Source organism: Pseudophryne corroboree, chromosome 2, assembly GCF_028390025.1.
Source record: "Pseudophryne corroboree isolate aPseCor3 chromosome 2, aPseCor3.hap2, whole genome shotgun sequence".
Classification (NCBI taxonomy): domain Eukaryota; kingdom Metazoa; phylum Chordata; class Amphibia; order Anura; family Myobatrachidae; genus Pseudophryne; species Pseudophryne corroboree.
Window position 1 is genome coordinate 638,873,558 of NC_086445.1, and position 19,865 is coordinate 638,893,422.

Genomic DNA, 19,865 nt, shown 5'->3' on the forward strand with positions numbered 1-19,865 from the left:
AGCCTGACTTAGGGCATTGTAAATGGCCCAAAGTTCCAGAACATTTATGTGTAGGGAAGTCTCCTGACTTTTCCATAGGCCTTGGAAGTTTCTTCCCTGTGTGACTGCCCCCCAGCCTTGAAGGCTGGCATCCGTGGTCACCAGGACCCAGTCCTGTATGCCGAATCTGCAGCCCCCTAGAAGATGTGCAGTCACCACCACAGCGACACCCTGGCCCTTGGAGACAGGGTTATCCGCCGATGCATCTGAGAATGCGACCCGGACCACTTGTCCAACAGATCCCACTGGAAGATCCTTGCATGGGACTTGGCGAATGGAAATTCTTCGTAAGAAGCTACCATCTTTACCCAAGGCTCGCGTGCATAGATGCACCGATACCTGTATTTGTATTAGGAGGTCTCCGTCTAGAGACGCCAACTCCTTGGACTTCTCCTCCGGGAGAAACCCTTTTTATCCTGTTCTGTGTCCAGAACCATACCCAGGAACAGTAGACGCGCCGTAGGAACCAGCTGTGACTTTGGAATATTCAGAATCCAGCCGTGCTGTTGTAGCACTTCCCGAGATAGTGCTACTCCGACGAACAACTGTTCCCTGGACCTCGCCTTTATAAGGAGATCGTCCAAGTACGGGATAAGTACTTCGGCCATTACCTTGGTAAATACCCTCGGTGCCGGGGACAGACCAACGGCAACGTCCGGAATTGGTAATGACAATCCTGTACCACAATTTTGAGGTACACCTGGTGACGAGGGTAAATAGGGACATGCAGGTAAGTATCCTTGATGTCCAGTGATACCCTGAAATTTTCCAGGCTTGCAATAATCGCCCTGAGCGATTCCATTTTGAACTTGAACCTACGTATATAAGTGTTCAAGGATTTCAATTTTAGAATGGGTCTCACCGAACCGTTTGGTTTCGGTACCACAACATTTTGGAATAGTAACCCCGGCCTTGTTGAAAGAGGGGTACCTTGATTTCACCTGCTGGAAGTACAGCTTGTGAATTGCCGCCAGTACTACCTTTCTCCGAGGGCAGCAGGCAAGGCTGATGTGAGGCAACGGCGAGGGGGAGTCGTCTCGAACTCCAGCCTGTATCCCTGTGATACTACTTGCAGAACCTAGGGATCCACCTGTGGGCAAGCCCACTGATCCCTGCAGTTCCCGAGACGCGCCCCCACCGCACCTGTCTCCACCTGTGGAGCCCCAGCGTCATGCGGTGGACTCAGAGGAAGCGAGGGAAGATATTTGATCCTGGAACTGGCTGACTGGTGCAGCTTTTTCCTTCTTCCCTTGTCTCTGTGCAGAAAGGAAGCGCCTTTGACCCGCTTGCTTTTCTGAAGCCGAAAGGACTGTACCTGAAAATACGGTGCTTTCTTTAGGCTTTTGTGAGGAAACCTGATGTAAAATTTTTTCTTCCCAGCTGTTGCTGTGGATACGAGGTCCCAGAGACCATCCCCAAACAATTCCTCACCCTTATAAGGCAGAATCTCCATGTGCCTTTTAAATGCAGCATCACCTGTCCACTGCCGGGTTTCTACTACCCTCCTGGCAGAATGGACATTGCATTAATTCTGGATGCCAGCCGGCAAATATCCCTCTGTGCATCCTTTATATATAAGACAACGTCTTAAATATGCTCAATGTTAGCAAATATTATTATCCCTGTCTTAGCGTATTAATATTATCTGACAGGGTGTCAGACCACGCTGCAGCAGCACTATTTATGCTGAGGCAATTGCAGGTTTCAGTATATAACCTGAGTGTGTAAATACAGACTTAAGGATCGCCTCCTGCTTTTTATCAGCAGGTTCCTTCAAGGTGGCTGTATCCTAAGACGGCAGTGCCACCTTTTGACAAACGTGTGAGCGCCTTATCCACCCTAAGGGATATCTCCCAACGTGACCTATCCTCTGGCGGGAAAGGGTACGCCATCAGTAACTTTTTAGAAATAACCAGTTTCTTATCGGGGGAAACCACGCTTCTTTACACACTTCATTCATTCATCTGATGGGGGAACAAAACAGTGGCTGTTTTTTTCCCCCAAACATAAAACCCCTTTTATGTGGTACTTGGGTTTATGTCAGAAAATGCGTAACACATTTTTCATTGCCGAGATCATGTAACGGATGTTCCTAGTGGATTGTGTATATGTCTCAACCTCGTCGACACTGGAGTCAGACTCCGTGTCGACATCTGTGTCTGCCATCTGAGGTAACGGGCGTTGTTTTGAGCCCCTGATGGCCTTTGAGACGCCTGGGCAGACGCGGGCTGAGAAGCCGGCTGTCCCACAGCTGTTACGTCATCCAGCCTTTTATGTAAGGAGTTGACACTGTCGGTTAATACCTTCCACCTAACCATCCACTCTGGTGTCGGCCCCACAGGGGGCGACATCCCATTTATCGGCCTCTGCTCCGCCTCCACGTAACCTTCCTCATCCAACATGTCGACACAGCCGTACCGACACACCGCACACACACAGGGAATGCTCTGACTGAGGACAGGACCCCACAAAGTCCTTTGGGGAGACCGAGAGAGAGTATGCCAGCACACACCAGAGCGCTATATAATGCAGGGATTAACACTATAACTGAGTGATTTTTCCCCAAATAGCTGCTTGTATACATATATTTCGCCTAAATTTAGTGCCCCCCCTCTCTTTTTAACCCTTTGAGCCTGAAAACTACAGGGGAGAGCCTGGGGAGCTGTCTTCCAGCTGCACTGTGAAGAGAAAATGGCGCCAATGTGCTGAGGGAGAAGCCCCGCCCCCTTTTCGGCGGACTTTCTCCCGCTTTTTCTGTGATACTGGCAGGGGTAATTTTACATCTATATAGCCTCTGGGACTATATATGATGTATATTTTGCCAGCCAAGGTGTTATTTATTGCCCTCAGGGCGCCCCCCCCCCAGCGCCCTGCACCCATCAGTGACCTAAGTGTGAGGTGTACATGAGGAGCAATGGCGCACAGCTGCAGTGCTGTGCGCTACCTTGGTGAAGACCGAAGTCTTCTGCCGCCGATTTTCCGGACCTTCTTCGTGCTTCTGGCTCTGTAAGGGGGACGGCGGCGCGGCTCCGGGAACGAACACCAAGGTCGGGTCCTGCGGTCGATCCCTCTGTAGCTAATGGTGTCCAGTAGCCTAAGAAGCCCAAACTACCACCTGTTAGGTAGGTTCGCTTCTTCTCCCCTTAGTCCCTCGCTGCAGTGAGTCTGTTGCCAGCAGATCTCACTGAAAATAAAAAACCTAAATATACTTTCTTTCTAGGTGCTCAGGAGAGCCCCTAGTGTGCATGCAGCTCAGCCGGGCACAGAAATCTAACTGAGGTCTGGAGGAGGGTCTTAGTGGGAGGAGCCAGTGCACACCAGGTAGTCCTAAAGCTTTCTTTAGTTGTGCCCAGTCTCCTGCGGAGCCGCTAATCCCCATGGTCCTTACGGAGTCCCAGCATCCACTTAGGACGTTAGAGAAATAAGATTTTACTTACCGGTAAATCTATTTCTCGTAGTCCGTAGTGGATGCTGGGGACTCCGTAAGGACCATGGGGAATAGACGGGCTCCGCAGGAGACATGGGGCACTTTAAGAAAGAATTTAGATTCTGGTGTGCTCTGGCTCCTCCCTCTATGTCCCTCCTCCAGACCTCAGTTAGAGAGACTGTGCCCGGAAGAGCTGACAGTACAAGGAAAGGATTTTGGTAATCCAGGGCAAGATTCATACCAGCCACACCAATCACACCGTATAACTTGAGATAAACATACCCAGTCAACAGTATGAACAACAACAGAGCAACAGGTCAACCTTGATGCAACCATAACATAACCCTTATTTAGGCAATAACTATATACAAGCCTTGCAGAAGAAGTCCGCACTTGGGACGGGCGCCCAGCATCCACTACGGACTACGAAAAATAGATTTACCGGTAAGTAAAATCTTATTTTCTCTAACGTCCTAGTGGATGCTGGGGACTCCGTAAGGACTATGGGGATTATACCAAAGCTCCCAAACGGGCGGGAGAGTGCGGATGACTCTGCAGCACCGATTGAGCAAACACAAGGTCCTCCGCGGCCAGGGTATCAAACTTGTAGAACTTTGCAAAAGTGTTTGAACCTGACCAAGTAGCCGCTCGGCAAAGTTGTAATGCCGAGACCCCTCGGGCAGCCGCCCAAGAAGAGCCCACCTTCCTAGTGGAATGGGCCTTAACTGATCTTGGCAGCGGCAATCCAGCCGCCGAATGAGCCTGCTGAATCGGGTTACAGATCCAGCGAGCAATAGTCTGCTTTGAAGCAGGAGCACCAAGTTTGTTGGAAACATACAGGATAAACAAAGACTCTGTTTTCCTGACCCTAGCCGTTCTGGCTACATAAACCTTCAAAGCCCTGACTACATCAAGCAACTCGGAATCCTCCAAGTCCGTAGTAGCCACAGGCACCACAATAGGTTGGTTTATATGAAAGGATGAAACCACTTTCGCCCGAAATTGTGGACGGGTCCGCAATTCTGCTCTATCCGCATGGAAAACCAGATAGGGGCTTTTATGTGACAAAGCCGCCAACTCTGACACACGCCTAGCCGAAGCCAAGGCTAATAGCATGACCACCTTCCTTACGTGAGATATTTCAACTCCACCGTTTTGAGTGGTTCAAACCAGTGGGATTTCAGGAAACTCAACACCATGTTAAGATCCCAAGGTGCCACTGGAGGCACAAAAGGGGGCTGAATATGCAGCACTCCCTTTACAAACGTCTGAACTTCAGGTAGAGAAGTCAACTCCTTTTGAAAGAAAATGGATAGGGCCGAAATCTGGACCTTAATGGACCCCAATTTTAGGCCCAAATTCACTCCTGACTGTAGGAAGTGAAGGAAACGGCCCAGCTGGAATTCCTCCGTAGGGGCATTCCTGGCCTCACACCAAGCAACATATTTTCGCCATATACGGTGATAATGTTGAGCGGTCACGTCCTTCCTAGCCTTTATCAGCGTAGGAATGACCTCATCCGGAATGCCTTTCTCTGCTAGGATCCGGCGTTCAACCGCCATGCCGTCAAACGCAGCCGCGGTAAGTCTTGGAACAGACAGGGCCCCTGTTGCAACAAGTCCTGTCTGAGAGGAAGAGGCCACGGGTCCTCTGTGAGCATTTCTTGCAGATCTGGATACCAAGTCCTTCATGGCCAATCTGGAACAATGAGTATCGTTCTCACTCATCTTTTTCTTATTATTCTCAGCACCTTGGGTATGAGAGGAAGAGGAGGAAATACATAGACCGACTGGAACACCCACGGTGTCACCAGGGCGTCTACAGCTATCGCCTGAGGGTCTCTTGACCTGGCGCAATACCTCTGTAGTTTTTTGTTGAGGCGGGATGCCATCATGTCCACCTGTGGCAGTTCTCACCGACTTGCAGTCTGTGAGAAGACTTCCTGATGAAGTCCCCACTCTCCCGGGTGGAGGTCGTGTCTGCTGAGTAAGTCTGCTTCCCAGTTGTCCACTCCCGGGATGAACACTGCTGACAGTGCGCTTACGTGATTTTCCGCCCAGCGAAGAATTCTGGTGGCTTCCGCCATCGCTACCCTGCTCCTTGTGCCGCCTTGTCGGTTTACATGAGCCACTGCGGTGATGGTGTCTGACTGAATCAGAACCGGTTGGTCGCGAAGCAGGGTCTCCGCTTGACGTAGGGCGTTGTATACGGCCCTTAGTTCCAGGATGTTGATGTGAAGGCAAGTCACTGGGGTTTTTTTGTCCCGGGAAAGGACCACGGAACCAAAGAAGAAAACCTCTTTGTGGGGGCACTCATTTAAAGATTATTGTTTAAAAATTCATTTAATTAAATTCATTAAAATTATTTGTACGTGTAAATTCCTTTTGCTACACCTCTATAAAGGTTAGCAGATAGAAGACATCTAACAAGACAATATAACGAATAACACTTCCTATAGAATTAGTTAATGAATTACCTTCTATTTATTGAAGAGTACTGCATTCTTTGCACATCTTTAAGGAAAATCTGTTTCTGTTATAGTTTCCTATAGTGCAATGGTATTCCAGCTTGTATAGTGATTAAGTAGCAGCTAGTAACCCACACTATATTTTTTTATGTGGGTGTGCAGTTACTTAAAGTGCAGTCAAGAGGTCTTTAGGAAGCGGATATTCACAGCCTGGTGAATAAATATGTGAGGTAAGTATCAAACTGATTGCGTGGTGTTAGGAAAATGCATGAAAAAATGTGTTAGTCAGTAACACCACGTCGGGCATTTGCATCTATCTAGAGAAAAAACGCTATTTCAGTAATATGCCTTATGTGAACCTAAGATAGGTATGAAGGTCAGACCAGGGCCGGGTGTCCGCCAACTTCTACTGCCTTCCCATGTGTGGAACTCCACAGTGAATGGGAGGTGAGAGAGTCGGGTGGCCGGCACTGATGTGAAGAAAGAAGAGGGTGCTTGCTGCTGTTGATAGCCGCGGGTCACAGAGTCTCTGGTGGCCCGAGGGTCATTGCAGAGAGACGAGTCCCGCTGCTTGTCAATGAGAGAGCACCGGAATACCTGTATGAGGTTCTTGTGTATGCGGTAGCCGCTGCAGTAAGGCTCGTGTCTCTCTTGTCGCCCGTGATCGGAGCCGTGTTCTCTGCACGGGGATTCCGAGTGACGTCACCGTGACGTCTGTAGAATTGGACGTACGTTTCACCCAGGGCAGGGCTTGTTCACCAAAACAAGTCTCCTGACTTGACCACAGACCTTGGAAATTTCTTCCCTGTGTGACTGCTCCCCACCCTCGGAGGCTTGCATCCGTGGTCACCGGGACCCAGTCCTGATTGCCGAATCTGCGGCCCTCGAGAAGGTGAGCACTCTGCAGCCACCACAGGAAAGACACCCTGACCCTGGGGGATAGGGTGATTAACCGATGCATCTGAAGATGTGATCTGGACCACTTGTCCAGTAAGTCCCATTGAAAGGTCCTCGCATGGAACCTGCCGAAGGGAATGGCCTCGTATGATGCCACCATCCTTCCCAGGACTCGAGTGCAGTGATGCACTGACACCTGTTTTGGTTTTAATAGGTTCCTGACCAGTGTCATGAGCTCCTGAGCTCTCTCTATCGGGAGATGAACCCTTTTCTGGTCTGTGTCTAGAATCATGCCTAGGAAAGGCAGACGAGCCGTAGGAACCAACTGCGACTTTGGAATATTTAGAATCCAGCCGTGTTGCCGTTACACTTCCAGAGAAAGTGCTACGCTGATCAGCAACTGCTCTCTTGATCCCGCTTTTATGAGGAGATCGTCCAAGTATGAGATAATTGCGACCCCTTGCTTCCGCAGGAGTACCATCATTTCCGCCATTACCTTGGTAAATATTCTCGGTGCCGTGGAAAGACCAAACGGCAACGTCTGAAATTGGTAATGACAATCCTGTACCACAAATCTGAGGTACGCCTGATGAGGTGGATAAATGGGGACATGAAGGTATGCATCCTTTATGTCCAGAGACACCATAAAATCCCCCCCTTCCAGGCTTGTGACGACCGCTCTCAGCGATTCCATCTTGAACTTAAATTCAATATGGGTCTAACCGAACCGTCCGGTTTCGGGACTACAACATGGTCGAATAATAACCCCCTCCTTGTAGAAGGAGGGGACCCTTGACCACCACCTGTGGAAGATACAATTTGTGAATTGCAGTTAACACTATTTCCCTCTCGTGGGGGGAAGCCGGCAGGGCCGTCGGTGAGGGGGCATCTCCTCGAAGTCCAGCTTGTATCCCTGAGACACAATATCTATTGCCCAGGGATCCAACAGGGAGTGAACCCACTTGTGGCTGAAATTTCGAAGACGTGCCCCCCACCGGGCCTAGCTCCGCCTGTGGAGCCCCAGCGACATGCGGTGGATTTTGTAGAGGCCGGGGAGGACTTCTGTTCCTGGGAACTAGCTGTGTTGTGCAGCTTCTTTCCTCTGCCCCTGCCTCTGGCAAGAAAGGACGCACCTCGGACTTTCTTGTTTCTTTGTGATCGAAAGGACTGCATTTGATAATGTCGTGCTTTCCTAGGCTGTGCTGGAATATAAGGCAAAAGATCAGAATTACCAGCTATAGCTGTGGAGACCAGGTCCGAGATCCCTTCTCCACACAATCCTCAGCCTTGTAAGGTAAACCTTCCATATGCCTCTTAAGTCGGCATCACCTGTCCATTGCATGTTCCACAAGACACGTCAAGCAGAAATCGACATAGCGTTGACTCTAGAACCCAGTAGACTAATGTCTCTTTGGGCATGTTTTATATATATATCTAAGACAGCATCTTTTATATATATATATATATATATATATATATATATATACACATATATATATATATATATATATATATATATATATATATACATACTAGGGTCTCAATCTCTGCTGATAAGGTATCTGTCCACGCTGCTACAGCGCTATAAACCCATGCCGACACAATCGCCGGTCTGAGTAGTGTACCAGAATGTGTGTAAATGGACTTCAAAGTACTTTTACTGCATGCTATCTGCAGGATCCCTGAGGATAGCTGTTAAGTCAGCGCTACCTTTTGGGCAAACGTGACACCCTAGGGGAAGATTCCCATCGTATCCTGGCCCTAATAGGGAAAAGATACTCCCTGAGAACTCTTTGTGGGAAACTGCAGTCTCTTGTCTGGAGATTCCCGCTCTTTTTCTTCATTAGAGGAGGGAAATTTACCTCAGCTTTCTTCCCCTTAAACATGTGTACCCTTGTGTCAGGGACAGATGAGTCATCAGTGATATGCAAAACATTTTTTATTACAATAATCATATATTGAATACTTTCCTGCCATTTTGGCTGTAACTTTGCATTATCGTAGTCGACACTGGAGTCAGACTCCATGTCGATATCAGTGTCTATTATTTTGGATAGTAAACATTGAGAGACTCTGAAGGTCTCTGCGACATAGGGACAGACATGGGTAGATTCCCTGTCTGTTCTCTAATCTTTTGTGCAATAAATTTTCCTTAGCACTTAATTTCACATATCCAAACAGGTGTCGGCGTTGTCGACGGAGATACCACTCACACACACATTTGCTCCATCACCTCCTTAGGGGAGCCTTTTACCTCAGACATGTCGACACACACGTACCGACACACCACACACTCAGGGAATGCTCATCTGAAGACAATTCCCCCACAAGGCCCTTTGGAGAGACAGAGAGAGAGTATGCCAGCACACACCCCAGCGCTATAAACCCAGGAATAACACAGTAACTTAATGTTAACCCAGTAGCTGCTGCTTATATTGATTTTTGCGCCTAATTATGTGCCCCCCCTCTCTTTTTACCCTCTTCTACCGTGTATCTGCAGGGGAGAGCCTGGGGAGCTTCCTCTCAGCGGAGCTGTGGAGAAAAAATGGCGCAGGTGAGTGCTGAGGAAGAAGCCCCGCCCCCTCGATGGCGGGCTTCTGTCCCGCTTAAATATACATTTTCTTGGCGGGGGCTCATACATATATACAGTGCCCAACTGTATATATGTGTACTTTTGCCAAAAGAGGTCCATATGCTGCCCAGGGCGCCCCCCCCCCCCCCCTGCGCCCTGCACCCTTACAGTGACCGGAGTATGTGAGGTGTGTGGGAGCAATGGCGCACAGCTGCAGTGCTGTGCGTTACCTCAGTGAAGAACGGAGTCTTCTGCCGCCGATTTCGAAGTCTTCTTGCGTCTCATACTCACCCGGCTTCTGTCTTCCGGCTCTGCGAGGGGGACGGCGGCGCGGATCTGGGATCGGACGACGAGGGTGAGATCCTGTGTACGATCCCTCTGGAGCTAATGGTGTCCAGTAGCCTAAGAAGCAGGACCTAGCTTCAGAGAGTAGGGCTGCTTCTCTCCCCTCTGTCCCACGATGCAGGGAGTCTGTTGCCAGCAGAGCTCCCTGAAAATAAAAAACCTAACAAAATACTTTCTCACAGCAAGCTCAGGAGAGCTCACTGAACAGCACCCAGCTCGTCCGGGCACAGTCTCAAACTGAGGTCTGGAGGAGGGACATAGAGGGAGGAGCCAGAGCACACCAGAATCTAAATTCTTTCTTAAAGTGCCCATGTCTCCTGCGGAGCCAGTCTATTCCCCATGGTCCTTACGGAGTCCCCAGCATCCACTAGGACGTTAGAGAAATAACAATAATTCCAGCCAAACTTCATGAATTACAGAACTGATAATTGCATCCTTACTAAAGGCTGCGTTGTACCTTAAAATTGCAACTTTTAAATTTCTTTCAATTACTGTATATCAATATATATATATCAATCAATCAATCAATCAATCAATATATATATATATATATATATATGTGTGTGTGTGTGTAACTTGTAAGACACACAATGCAAACTGCACAAGTATATAGTATGTTACCTATTGTGATTATAAAAGCTAAACTTTCAAAAATTCTTACCACTAATTTGTTTGTCACTTTTGCAGAAACAAATCCAAATGCGAGAATGTAAAGGCACGGGTGCTTTTCAAATAGCTGTATAGCAGATTTCTTGTGAATCATAGTGGCTAGGATAATGACACTGCCAATATGTAGCATTGGAGACAGTACACTGGTACCCTGTAAAAAAAAATAGTAATAAAGTAGACATATGTAGGTCCTTAAATACAAGGCACAGGTTTATTCTATATACTGTAACAAGAGGGTGGCCATTAGATGGCGCCCAATGGAGCAAATCAAGTTAACAAAAAGTAAAAGGATAGTATACCTAAATGGCGCAATGCTGCTGTAGCACTTAGAGATTTAAAAAAATGTCACCACATTTCACGTACACAATTAAAACAAGAAATCTAAACCTCCCTAGTGCATATAGCGCAAGAGCATATAGCAAGCAAAAAACAGGAAAAAGAAAACATATACGTCCCTGTTTTAAAACCGTAGAGTCAGATGTTTCATTCTCAGATTTTCCAAATAGATGATGTTCAATATAGATGTCACGATGAGGAATATGAAAATAAAGAACACAAAAACCAATGTGTAGTATTCCACACAGAAATTTGTTTCAATCTCAAATTTTTAAGTTCAATGCGGATGGATGGCTATTTGAATGTGGAGCGTACCCCAAAACTCACAAAGGAGAACGGTGTACAGGACACATCAAGGTATCTTTAAAATCTATAGATTTTCATATACAGCGTACCCAGACTCACACTTGGTGGTGCAGGATGAATCCTATAAAGGTATCTTTAGTTTGTCTTCCTTTTTCATAAACATGAATCGTTGAGTAAATCTCATGTAACCTCAGTTTGATATGGAAAAGAACAGAAAAAGGAAGACCAATGTGTAGTATGTAGGGCAACCACGTTTCATTTAAATTTAGCCTCGTAGTAGAGGGTGATATTACAGACACACCAGACAATCCTTCAAAATATATGGTTCCACAAAAGATGGCGTACCCCAACTTACACTTGGTAATGTAAGATAAATCCTATAAAGGTATCTTTCAGTGGACCTTCTCCCCAATATAAAGGAAACGGCACGTAATGGATGTTACAAAAATATCTTTATAGAGATATAGTAGTTGTGATGTAAAGCGTACCCCAACTCACACTGTGTGATATAGAGTGAATCCTATAAAGGTATCTTTTGGTCAACCTCTCTTCCCGATGTGAATAAAACCAGCACACGTGATGAAAGAGAATGAAAAGGTATCTTTACAGATGTATGGGTTTAATATTTCTATCATTCAAATTTAGGGATGTACAAAGTTCGCCCCGAGTTACGCTAACCTCTTTATGGGGTTGTGGGAGACCAAAACCATCTGGTCCAGCAGTGTACTCGGGGTGAACTTGGTGTCCTATACACGCTATATAGACGATATTTTCTTTGTATGGAGAGGGGATGAGACTACATTGAGGGATTTTTGTACATCCCTAAATTTGAATGATAGAAATATTAAACTCACTTTTGATATGAGTCAAAGAACCATCAATTTTTTTAGACATCACAGTCTACATCGAAGACCAACAAATCCATACAAAAACTTTTGCCAAGCCTACTGATTGTGGCACATATATCGCAGCGACGAGCTGTCAACACGGGAATTGGCTTAATTCTATCCCTGTGAGTCAATTAAAAAGACTTAAGAGAAATTGTAGTAGTGAAGTGACTTTTCAGTGCCAAGCTCTTGATCTAGTTCAAAAATTTAAAACTTGTGGATATAGCAAAGAAAAAATCGAAGAGGCTGCGGAAAAGACAAATAGGATAGATAGGAAAGACCTCTTAGCAAATAGGACCCAACCAGTTGTGAAGAACGACAAGTATGAATGGGCCTTCATCACAGAATTTAATTCTCAATATAGATCCATAGAACATGTGTTTAAAAAACATTGGAATCTTATGAAAAAGGATCCCATAATAGGTTCTCTTATACCAGAAAAACCGGTTCACATTTACCGGAGAGCCCCTAATCTAAAGAATAAACTAGTAGCTAGTGCTCTTCCTACCTCTTTGTCCACAGTAAAAACCTTGTCAAAGGGTTTTTTCAGATGTGGAGGTTGCACCGGCTGTAAGAACATCAAGAGTGAGGGTACCAGCAAAATCACGAGTATCTCTATCAATAATACTGTCATTGATATTAAAGAGTTTACAACGTGCGACACCAAGAATGTGGTGTATGCCATTAGGTGTAAATGCTATTTATTTTACATTGGAAGAACATCTCGCGCCCTTAAAATTAGAATAGGAGAGCACATCCGAAATATAAAAAAGGGTATTGCCACACATTCTTTGTCTTTACATTTCATTTCAAGAATGTGCACGACTGTTCGGTTTCTGGGATCACAGGTTTTTTTGGCATTAGACATGTCAAAGCGTCATTAAGAAATAAAAATACAGCATGTGCTCTGGCCAAGACCGAAATGAGTTGCATCTACAATTACAACACCTTAGACCCATATGGTCTTAATAGTGATTTCGAATTAAAGTGGTTTTTGTAACTCTTGAAGTCTGTCAGCTCTATTGAACTGTTATTCAATTGGAATCCAGTCTAGACACAAATAATGTAGAGAATCATTCTGCCTACATACAAAATATTCCTGTGCTATTAGAACTATTAGTATCAATAATACTGTTTAAGTTTGACTGCATATATATATTATACATGTTCTATGTTTATTTCGATAGTTTGAATTTACAGTGCTGTGTTTATTTGTAGTAAACTACAACTCCCATAATCCTATTGTTAATGCCTCGGCATCGCCGATCATGTGACCCGTCACTTCCGGAAATCACGTGACCCGTCACTTCCGGGAATCGAGGAGATAGAACTACAAAACCGGGATGGTTAAAACTACATTTCCCGGCCATCAGCGCAAACCAAGCGCTTAAACTACAGAATGAACAAACAGAAAACTACATCTCCCGGCTTCCTTCGAGTAACCGGAACTTCCGGCCAGCGTAATTTGACGGAACAGAACCGGACTTCATCTATTTATGTATTATTTGATTATATTTGAAGAAAAACACATTAATGAAGCTAGGCCCTGCTTTATCTTGTCAGGTTTTTTATGCTGAACAATAGTAAATTATGGTTTGCACATTGCTTGTCTATTTAATATTTAATTGAATGATGTCACTTCCTGTACATCACGATTGGTTATTTGTCTCATAAATATCTCACCCCAGTACACTCCAGTTCATCTTGATAAAGGTCGTTACGACCGAAACGCGTTGATTGAATACACATCTGGGAGTGTGAGTAGCTATCCTTTTTTAACTTGGACGAATTCCTGACTTGTTTTTATGTCTTGATTTTTTACATTGTTTATTGGTCTCGTTTTGGGGCTAAAAATATTCTTTTTTATTTTTTGTATTTTTGTACACTCCGCGGCGGAGTTTGTGGAAAGTATTGTGTAGCCGAATAAAAATCAGTTTTTTAAGAAAAATCGTGGTGTGGACGTGAAACTCGGGATACATAATATAAAGATACCTTTATGGGAACATCATCTCACTTATATACGTGAGTCAGGGTACGCTTTATATGGAGATCACCATACATCTGTAAAGATACCTTTTCATTCTCTTTCATCACGTGTGCTGGTTTTATTCACATCGGGAAGAGAGGTTGACCAAAAGATACCTTTATAGGATTCACTCTATATCACACAGTGTGAGTTGGGGTACGCTTTACATCACAACTACTATATCTCTATAAAGATATTTTTGTAACATCCATTACGTGCCGTTTCCTTTATATTGGGGAGAAGGTCCACTGAAAGATACCTTTATAGGATTTATCTTACATTACCAAGTGTAAGTTGGGGTACGCCATCTTTTGTGGAACCATATATTTTGAAGGATTGTCTGGTGTGTCTGTAATATCACCCTCTACTACGAGGCTAAATTTAAATGAAACGTGGTTGCCCTACATACTACACATTGGTCTTCCTTTTTCTGTTCTTTTCCATATCAAACTGAGGTTACATGAGATTTACTCAACGATTCATGTTTATGAAAAAGGAAGACAAACTAAAGATACCTTTATAGGATTCATCCTGCACCACCAAGTGTGAGTCTGGGTACGCTGTATATGAAAATCTATAGATTTTAAAGATACCTTGATGTGTCCTGTACACCGTTCTCCTTTGTGAGTTTTGGGGTACGCTCCACATTCAAATAGCCATCCATCCGCATTGAACTTAAAAATTTGAGATTGAAACAAATTTCTGTGTGGAATACTACACATTGGTTTTTGTGTTCTTTATTTTCATATTCCTCATCGTGACATCTATATTGAACATCATCTATTTGGAAAATCTGAGAATGAAACATCTGACTCTACGGTTTTAAAACAGGGACGTATATGTTTTCTTTTTCCTGTTTTTTGCTTGCTATATGCTCTTGCGCTATATGCACTAGGGAGGTTTAGATTTCTTGTTTTAATTGAGCAAATCAAGTGTTGCTCCATTTGGGCGAGCACAGCCTCCGGCGCTGTGATTACTGTTATGTTGATCGTCATTTGGGACTAATAAATTGTTTCAGAATAATGGTACATTCACAATTATGTGATTATAAATTGCTTCCCATTAGCATTACACTACAGTGAATGCATAATGTTATATGCTCTGTGATGGTCATATGGGTCATTCCATGTGACTCCTGTTACATTTCATGTTAATTTTTTGTTTTTTGTTTAAATGTTCCACACACAAAAGCCGATATTTAACATTTTTAAAATATGACAATAATATATAGGGTAGGTAGTCATAATTAATGCTTAGAAGCAGACATAAAACAAAACAAAAAAACACTTTTAGTAGTTACATTTCATTGTTTATATGCGTGACTCATGTTACAACAGAATGAACATAGGAACGGACGGGACTTACAGATGTTGCCACGTTCATCGCACCCACAGCACAGCCGTACAAGCACACATGGCATGCCGTGCCGCAGGACCATTTATTTCCTATGGCGGCACAAGCATGTACGTCATAGTGCAAGGGCACACTAGCCGCGACTGGGATGCTCGGTGGCAAAGCTGAGAGTGGCTACATATGCATATATTTATTCTGCTCTCCTAATTATTTTTACAATATGATTGTTACACTATACATTTCTAAGACCCTAAAAGTATGATTGACACACAAACAAAAAACTGAAAGTTACCCAAACTATACTTAAAATCAATTTTGACAGGTACTCATGTTACATACGAATGTGATTCACGTTACATTTTTGTCCCCAGTCAAAGGGTTCTGATACAAACTACTCAAACCTGTGAATTAATCAGTGTAGGCCTGTTTATCTTCCTGATTAACTATGAAGGTATATAAACTATTTCATCTGGTGATGATGGCCATTTCCAGTTGCTGCCAACTTGCGCCATCGTGCTCACTAAGTATTCACCGTAATTTTTGCATCCACTTCAGCAATTTCCATATACGTTCAATGTTTAACAACGCAGGAAATCAAAACACGTTAAATATATGTTATGGTAAGAACTTACCGTTGATAACGGTATTTCTCCTCCACAGGATAACATTGGGATATGATGAAGTGACAGCGTATTTGCACCAATCGGTCAAAGCTTTTAGGCCTCCCAGCATGCAACTGGCCCGTCCATATATCCCTGCCTCCTGGCTCAGGCAAATCAGTTGAATTCCCAAAGCTCAAGGCAGGAGCATCATAGTAGCCCTAATCAGGCGAGAAGTTCACACATGCACACCCTTCAGTACAAGAAGGAAGATGTTAGTGAGTAAAAGGATCCTCAAATCAAGTGCGTCAGGGTGGTATCCCTGTGGATTTAGGAGAAATACCGTTATTACCATAACAGATATTTCTCTGGCAGGGTCCACAGGTTATCCACAGGATAACATTGGGATTTCCCAAAGCAATTTAGTGGTGGGGACGCTCCTGATTGGACAGGAGAATCCTTCGCCCGAATTCAGTGTCATGAGAGGCAAAGGTATCCATGGCATAATGTCTAATGAACCCATGATGGACCTACCTTACGAGTAGAGTGAACAGAGACATTAGCCGTAAGAAGGAGATCAGTTTAAGAATATGCTTCTGAACTCGTCATCCGAAGCCACCTTACCAGTGTTTGCTTATCCGCAGGCCATCCGCTCTTGTGAAATTCATAGAGAATGAAGAGAGTATCTGTCTTTCTGATGGCACTTGTATGATCTACGTCCAACGATGCATCTACCGCAGTAAAGTCGGGCCCTTAAGTCCGAGACTACAATTTATTTGTTAAGATGGAATTCAGAAACCACCTTAGGAAGATACCCAGATTTGGTTCAAAGAACTGCTCTATCTGGATAAATAATTCAGAAATGGAGGATGCCATAACAATGCCCCTAAATCTGAAATTCTTCTAACGTAAGCAAGGTCAGTAGAAAAAGAACTTTAGCTGTCAACCATCTAAGATCCAATCTTTCAGGTGGTTCAATTAGGACAACCTAAAGGGCCTTTAGGACTAACTTAAATCCCAAGGCACTGTAGGAAGAACAAAAGAAGGTTTAATGTGTCGCATTCCTTGGAAAAAAATGTGCACATCCTGTAGGTTAGCAATTATCTTTTGGAACCATACAGTCATTGCTGACACTTGTACTCTCAAGGAAGTTGGTCATAACCTTTATGCATTCATACCTGAAAGAATGCTAAGATTCTGGAAATTCTGAAAAACCAAGCATCAGATATTTGATCCCTACACCATTGAATATAGTCTTGCCATATTTGGTGATAAATGCGAACTAAGGAATTTTCCTTGCTCTGAGCATAGTTAGAATTACCTATTCAGAGAGTCCTCTAGCCTTCAGGATGGAAGTCTCGAGAGTCAAAAACAGTCAATCCGGGTGTTTGTGATAACCATGACCCTGAGACGGTAGACATGGCCGTTGCAGAAGTATGAATGGAGCATCCATTGACCTCCTCTGCAGATCTGTGTATCAATGTCTTCTGGACCACGCTGGAGTTGTTAGTGTCACAGCACCCTTACCTTGTCTTAATTTTCGTATCACCCTGCATCTCCAGGTGATTGGTGGAAACACATGAACCAGACGAAAGTTGACAAGTTCTCCAGAAGATCGCTGTGGGATTTATTCTTGACCCGTTTGCGAAACCTTTGTTGTTCTGAATGGACGGCATGAGCTGCATCTCCGGCAACCCCCATTATCTACCAGAGTTTTTGAGACCTAGGGGTACAAGTCCATATGTTTACCTGAATGGCGAGCTGACTGAGAAAATCTGCTGCCCAGTTTAAGAATGCCGGAATAAGTACTGCGGACAAGGCTGGATATCGAATTTCTGTCCACCTTAAAGTGTAATTTATCTGCTTCATTATGTTTTGGCTGCGAGAGCCTCCCTGATGGTTGAGGTACGCCACTGCCATTGCATGTCCGAGCAGATTCGATCTGGATTCATCAAAAGGATATTCTTTGCCTGAATAAATGCCATATATATATATATATATATATATATATATATATATATATATATGGCCCGAGGTTCCAATATATTAATTGGCAGGCAATATTTCTTCCTTGGTCCACTGCCCCTGGAAGAAATTCCTTCCTGACACTTCACCCCAGCCACACAGGCTGGCATCCATTGTCAGAATTGCCCTCTGGTATACAAAGCCTTCCTTTGTCCAGGATAGGATGTCCAATAACCATCAAGCTATTGATCTCCTAACTTCCAGAGGAAGACCATAATCTGCGCTTTTATTGTCTGATGAAAAACCTTTCTACCAAGAAATGATCAGACATTGCTGATGTATCTAATGGAACCAAGTATATTCCATCATGACCATTGTCTACACCATCAAACCCATCACACGCACTACCGCGTAAATGGATACCATTTGAATGTGTAGCAACGCCTGAATCCTTAAATGAATTTAAGATATTTTGTTCAGAGGTAGATTACTCTCTGAATACCCAATTCCCACACAGCCCCCAATTGAGTCCTCTGATGTGACGGAACCAGAACGACCTTGCCCAATTTATGAGCCAACCATATCTCTGTAACCAGCTATGGTCTGTTACAGATGACAGTGAACAATTCCCGAGACTGTGCCAAGATTATTAAGTTGTCGAGGTATGGATTTTTATAAAATACTTATCTCCTGCTAACAGAGATAAGATGCCATCACTACCCTATTTTGGTGAATACTCTGGGAGCTGTGGTCAGCTCAAATGGCAGGGCCTGAAATAGAGGCTGAAGGATAACAACCTACCATAGCACTGATAGAACAGTATTATATGAACATGTGGATACGCATCCTGACTATTCCGGATTGCCCTAAATCCTCCTGCTCTATGGCAGAAATACTGGAATGTAAAGTCTCCATATGAAACCTGAGTCACCCAAAAGTACTTGTTCAGTGCTTTGGAATTAAATATGGGCCGGTATGACCCATTCAGCTTCTGACTAGAACAGGTTGGAATCAAATCTTGTCCTCATTGTGCACAAGGAACTGAATTATCACTGCTGTTTGCAAAGCCCTAGTCTTCGTTTCCACAGAAGACGGTTTGGTAAAAAAATATTTTTTTTTAAATGAGGATGTTTCCTGAAACCACCTGCAGCACTTGGTATGACCAGGTGGTTTATCATACAAGTAAAAACCAGGACCAACACTGCTTAGCTTCCAAGATCAGATAAAATTGGGCATGTCCAGTGTGGTGTGGCTGTATATCATTACCGTGAGATACCGCTTTTTGCACCCAGGCATCTGTAGTAGACTGTTGCCAGCTCTGTACAAACTGAAGAAGTCAGCCTCCCACCCTGGGTTTTCCCAGGTGGAGGCCCGCACAATCAGGCTGATGGCTTAACTTCAGATTTTAAAAACTGGTCTTCTGGTAGCCCAATACATTTTAGTCTTACTAGACCTGTTGGAGTGGGACTGTTTGTATTTACACTTTCCTTATGCTTTTCCCCGATTCCCAAAAGACCGAAAAACCGCAAACTAGGCTTGAATTTATGTGTGAAAGTAACCTTCACTTTCTTGGAGTCTGCTTCTGACTCCAAAATACTGCTAATTCTTTACCAAAAAGAATATCTCCAGTAAACAAGATAAGACTCCAGAACCTTCCTGGATTATGATTCAGTTTACCATGTACATATAGCCAAAGCTGGTCTAATGATTGTCCCAGACAAAAAGAAAAAAAAAAGGTCTTTAGAAAACCATTGAGTCTCCTATCCGTGACATCATTTATCTATGTAGAAAACAAAATTAACGTAGCTTTTTGCAGCAATCTAAGATCTGCTAATCTATTTAGGGAGCCACCCTTAATAGTCCCCAACTGGACGAGTATATTTGGAATTTCATTACCTGGAATTCTCTTCCTACTGGGCGAAACCCAACATAATTTCAATCAGTTGTTTTGGGATGTTTAAACACAGCTGCCTTGGT

At 44.1% G+C, this 19,865-nt stretch overlaps 1 protein-coding gene across 2 annotated transcripts in view; it reads right to left on the minus strand.

Annotated features, from left to right (window-relative positions):
• Positions 1-19,865, minus strand: part of CEPT1 (choline/ethanolamine phosphotransferase 1) — a 508,394-nt gene that overhangs the window by 66,213 nt on the left and 422,316 nt on the right. For both annotated transcript variants that reach the window (XM_063954949.1, XM_063954948.1), the window contains exon 7: positions 10,409-10,567. In XM_063954949.1, the coding sequence (XP_063811019.1) occupies positions 10,409-10,567 (159 nt within the window). The remainder of the gene's footprint in view (positions 1-10,408; positions 10,568-19,865) is intronic.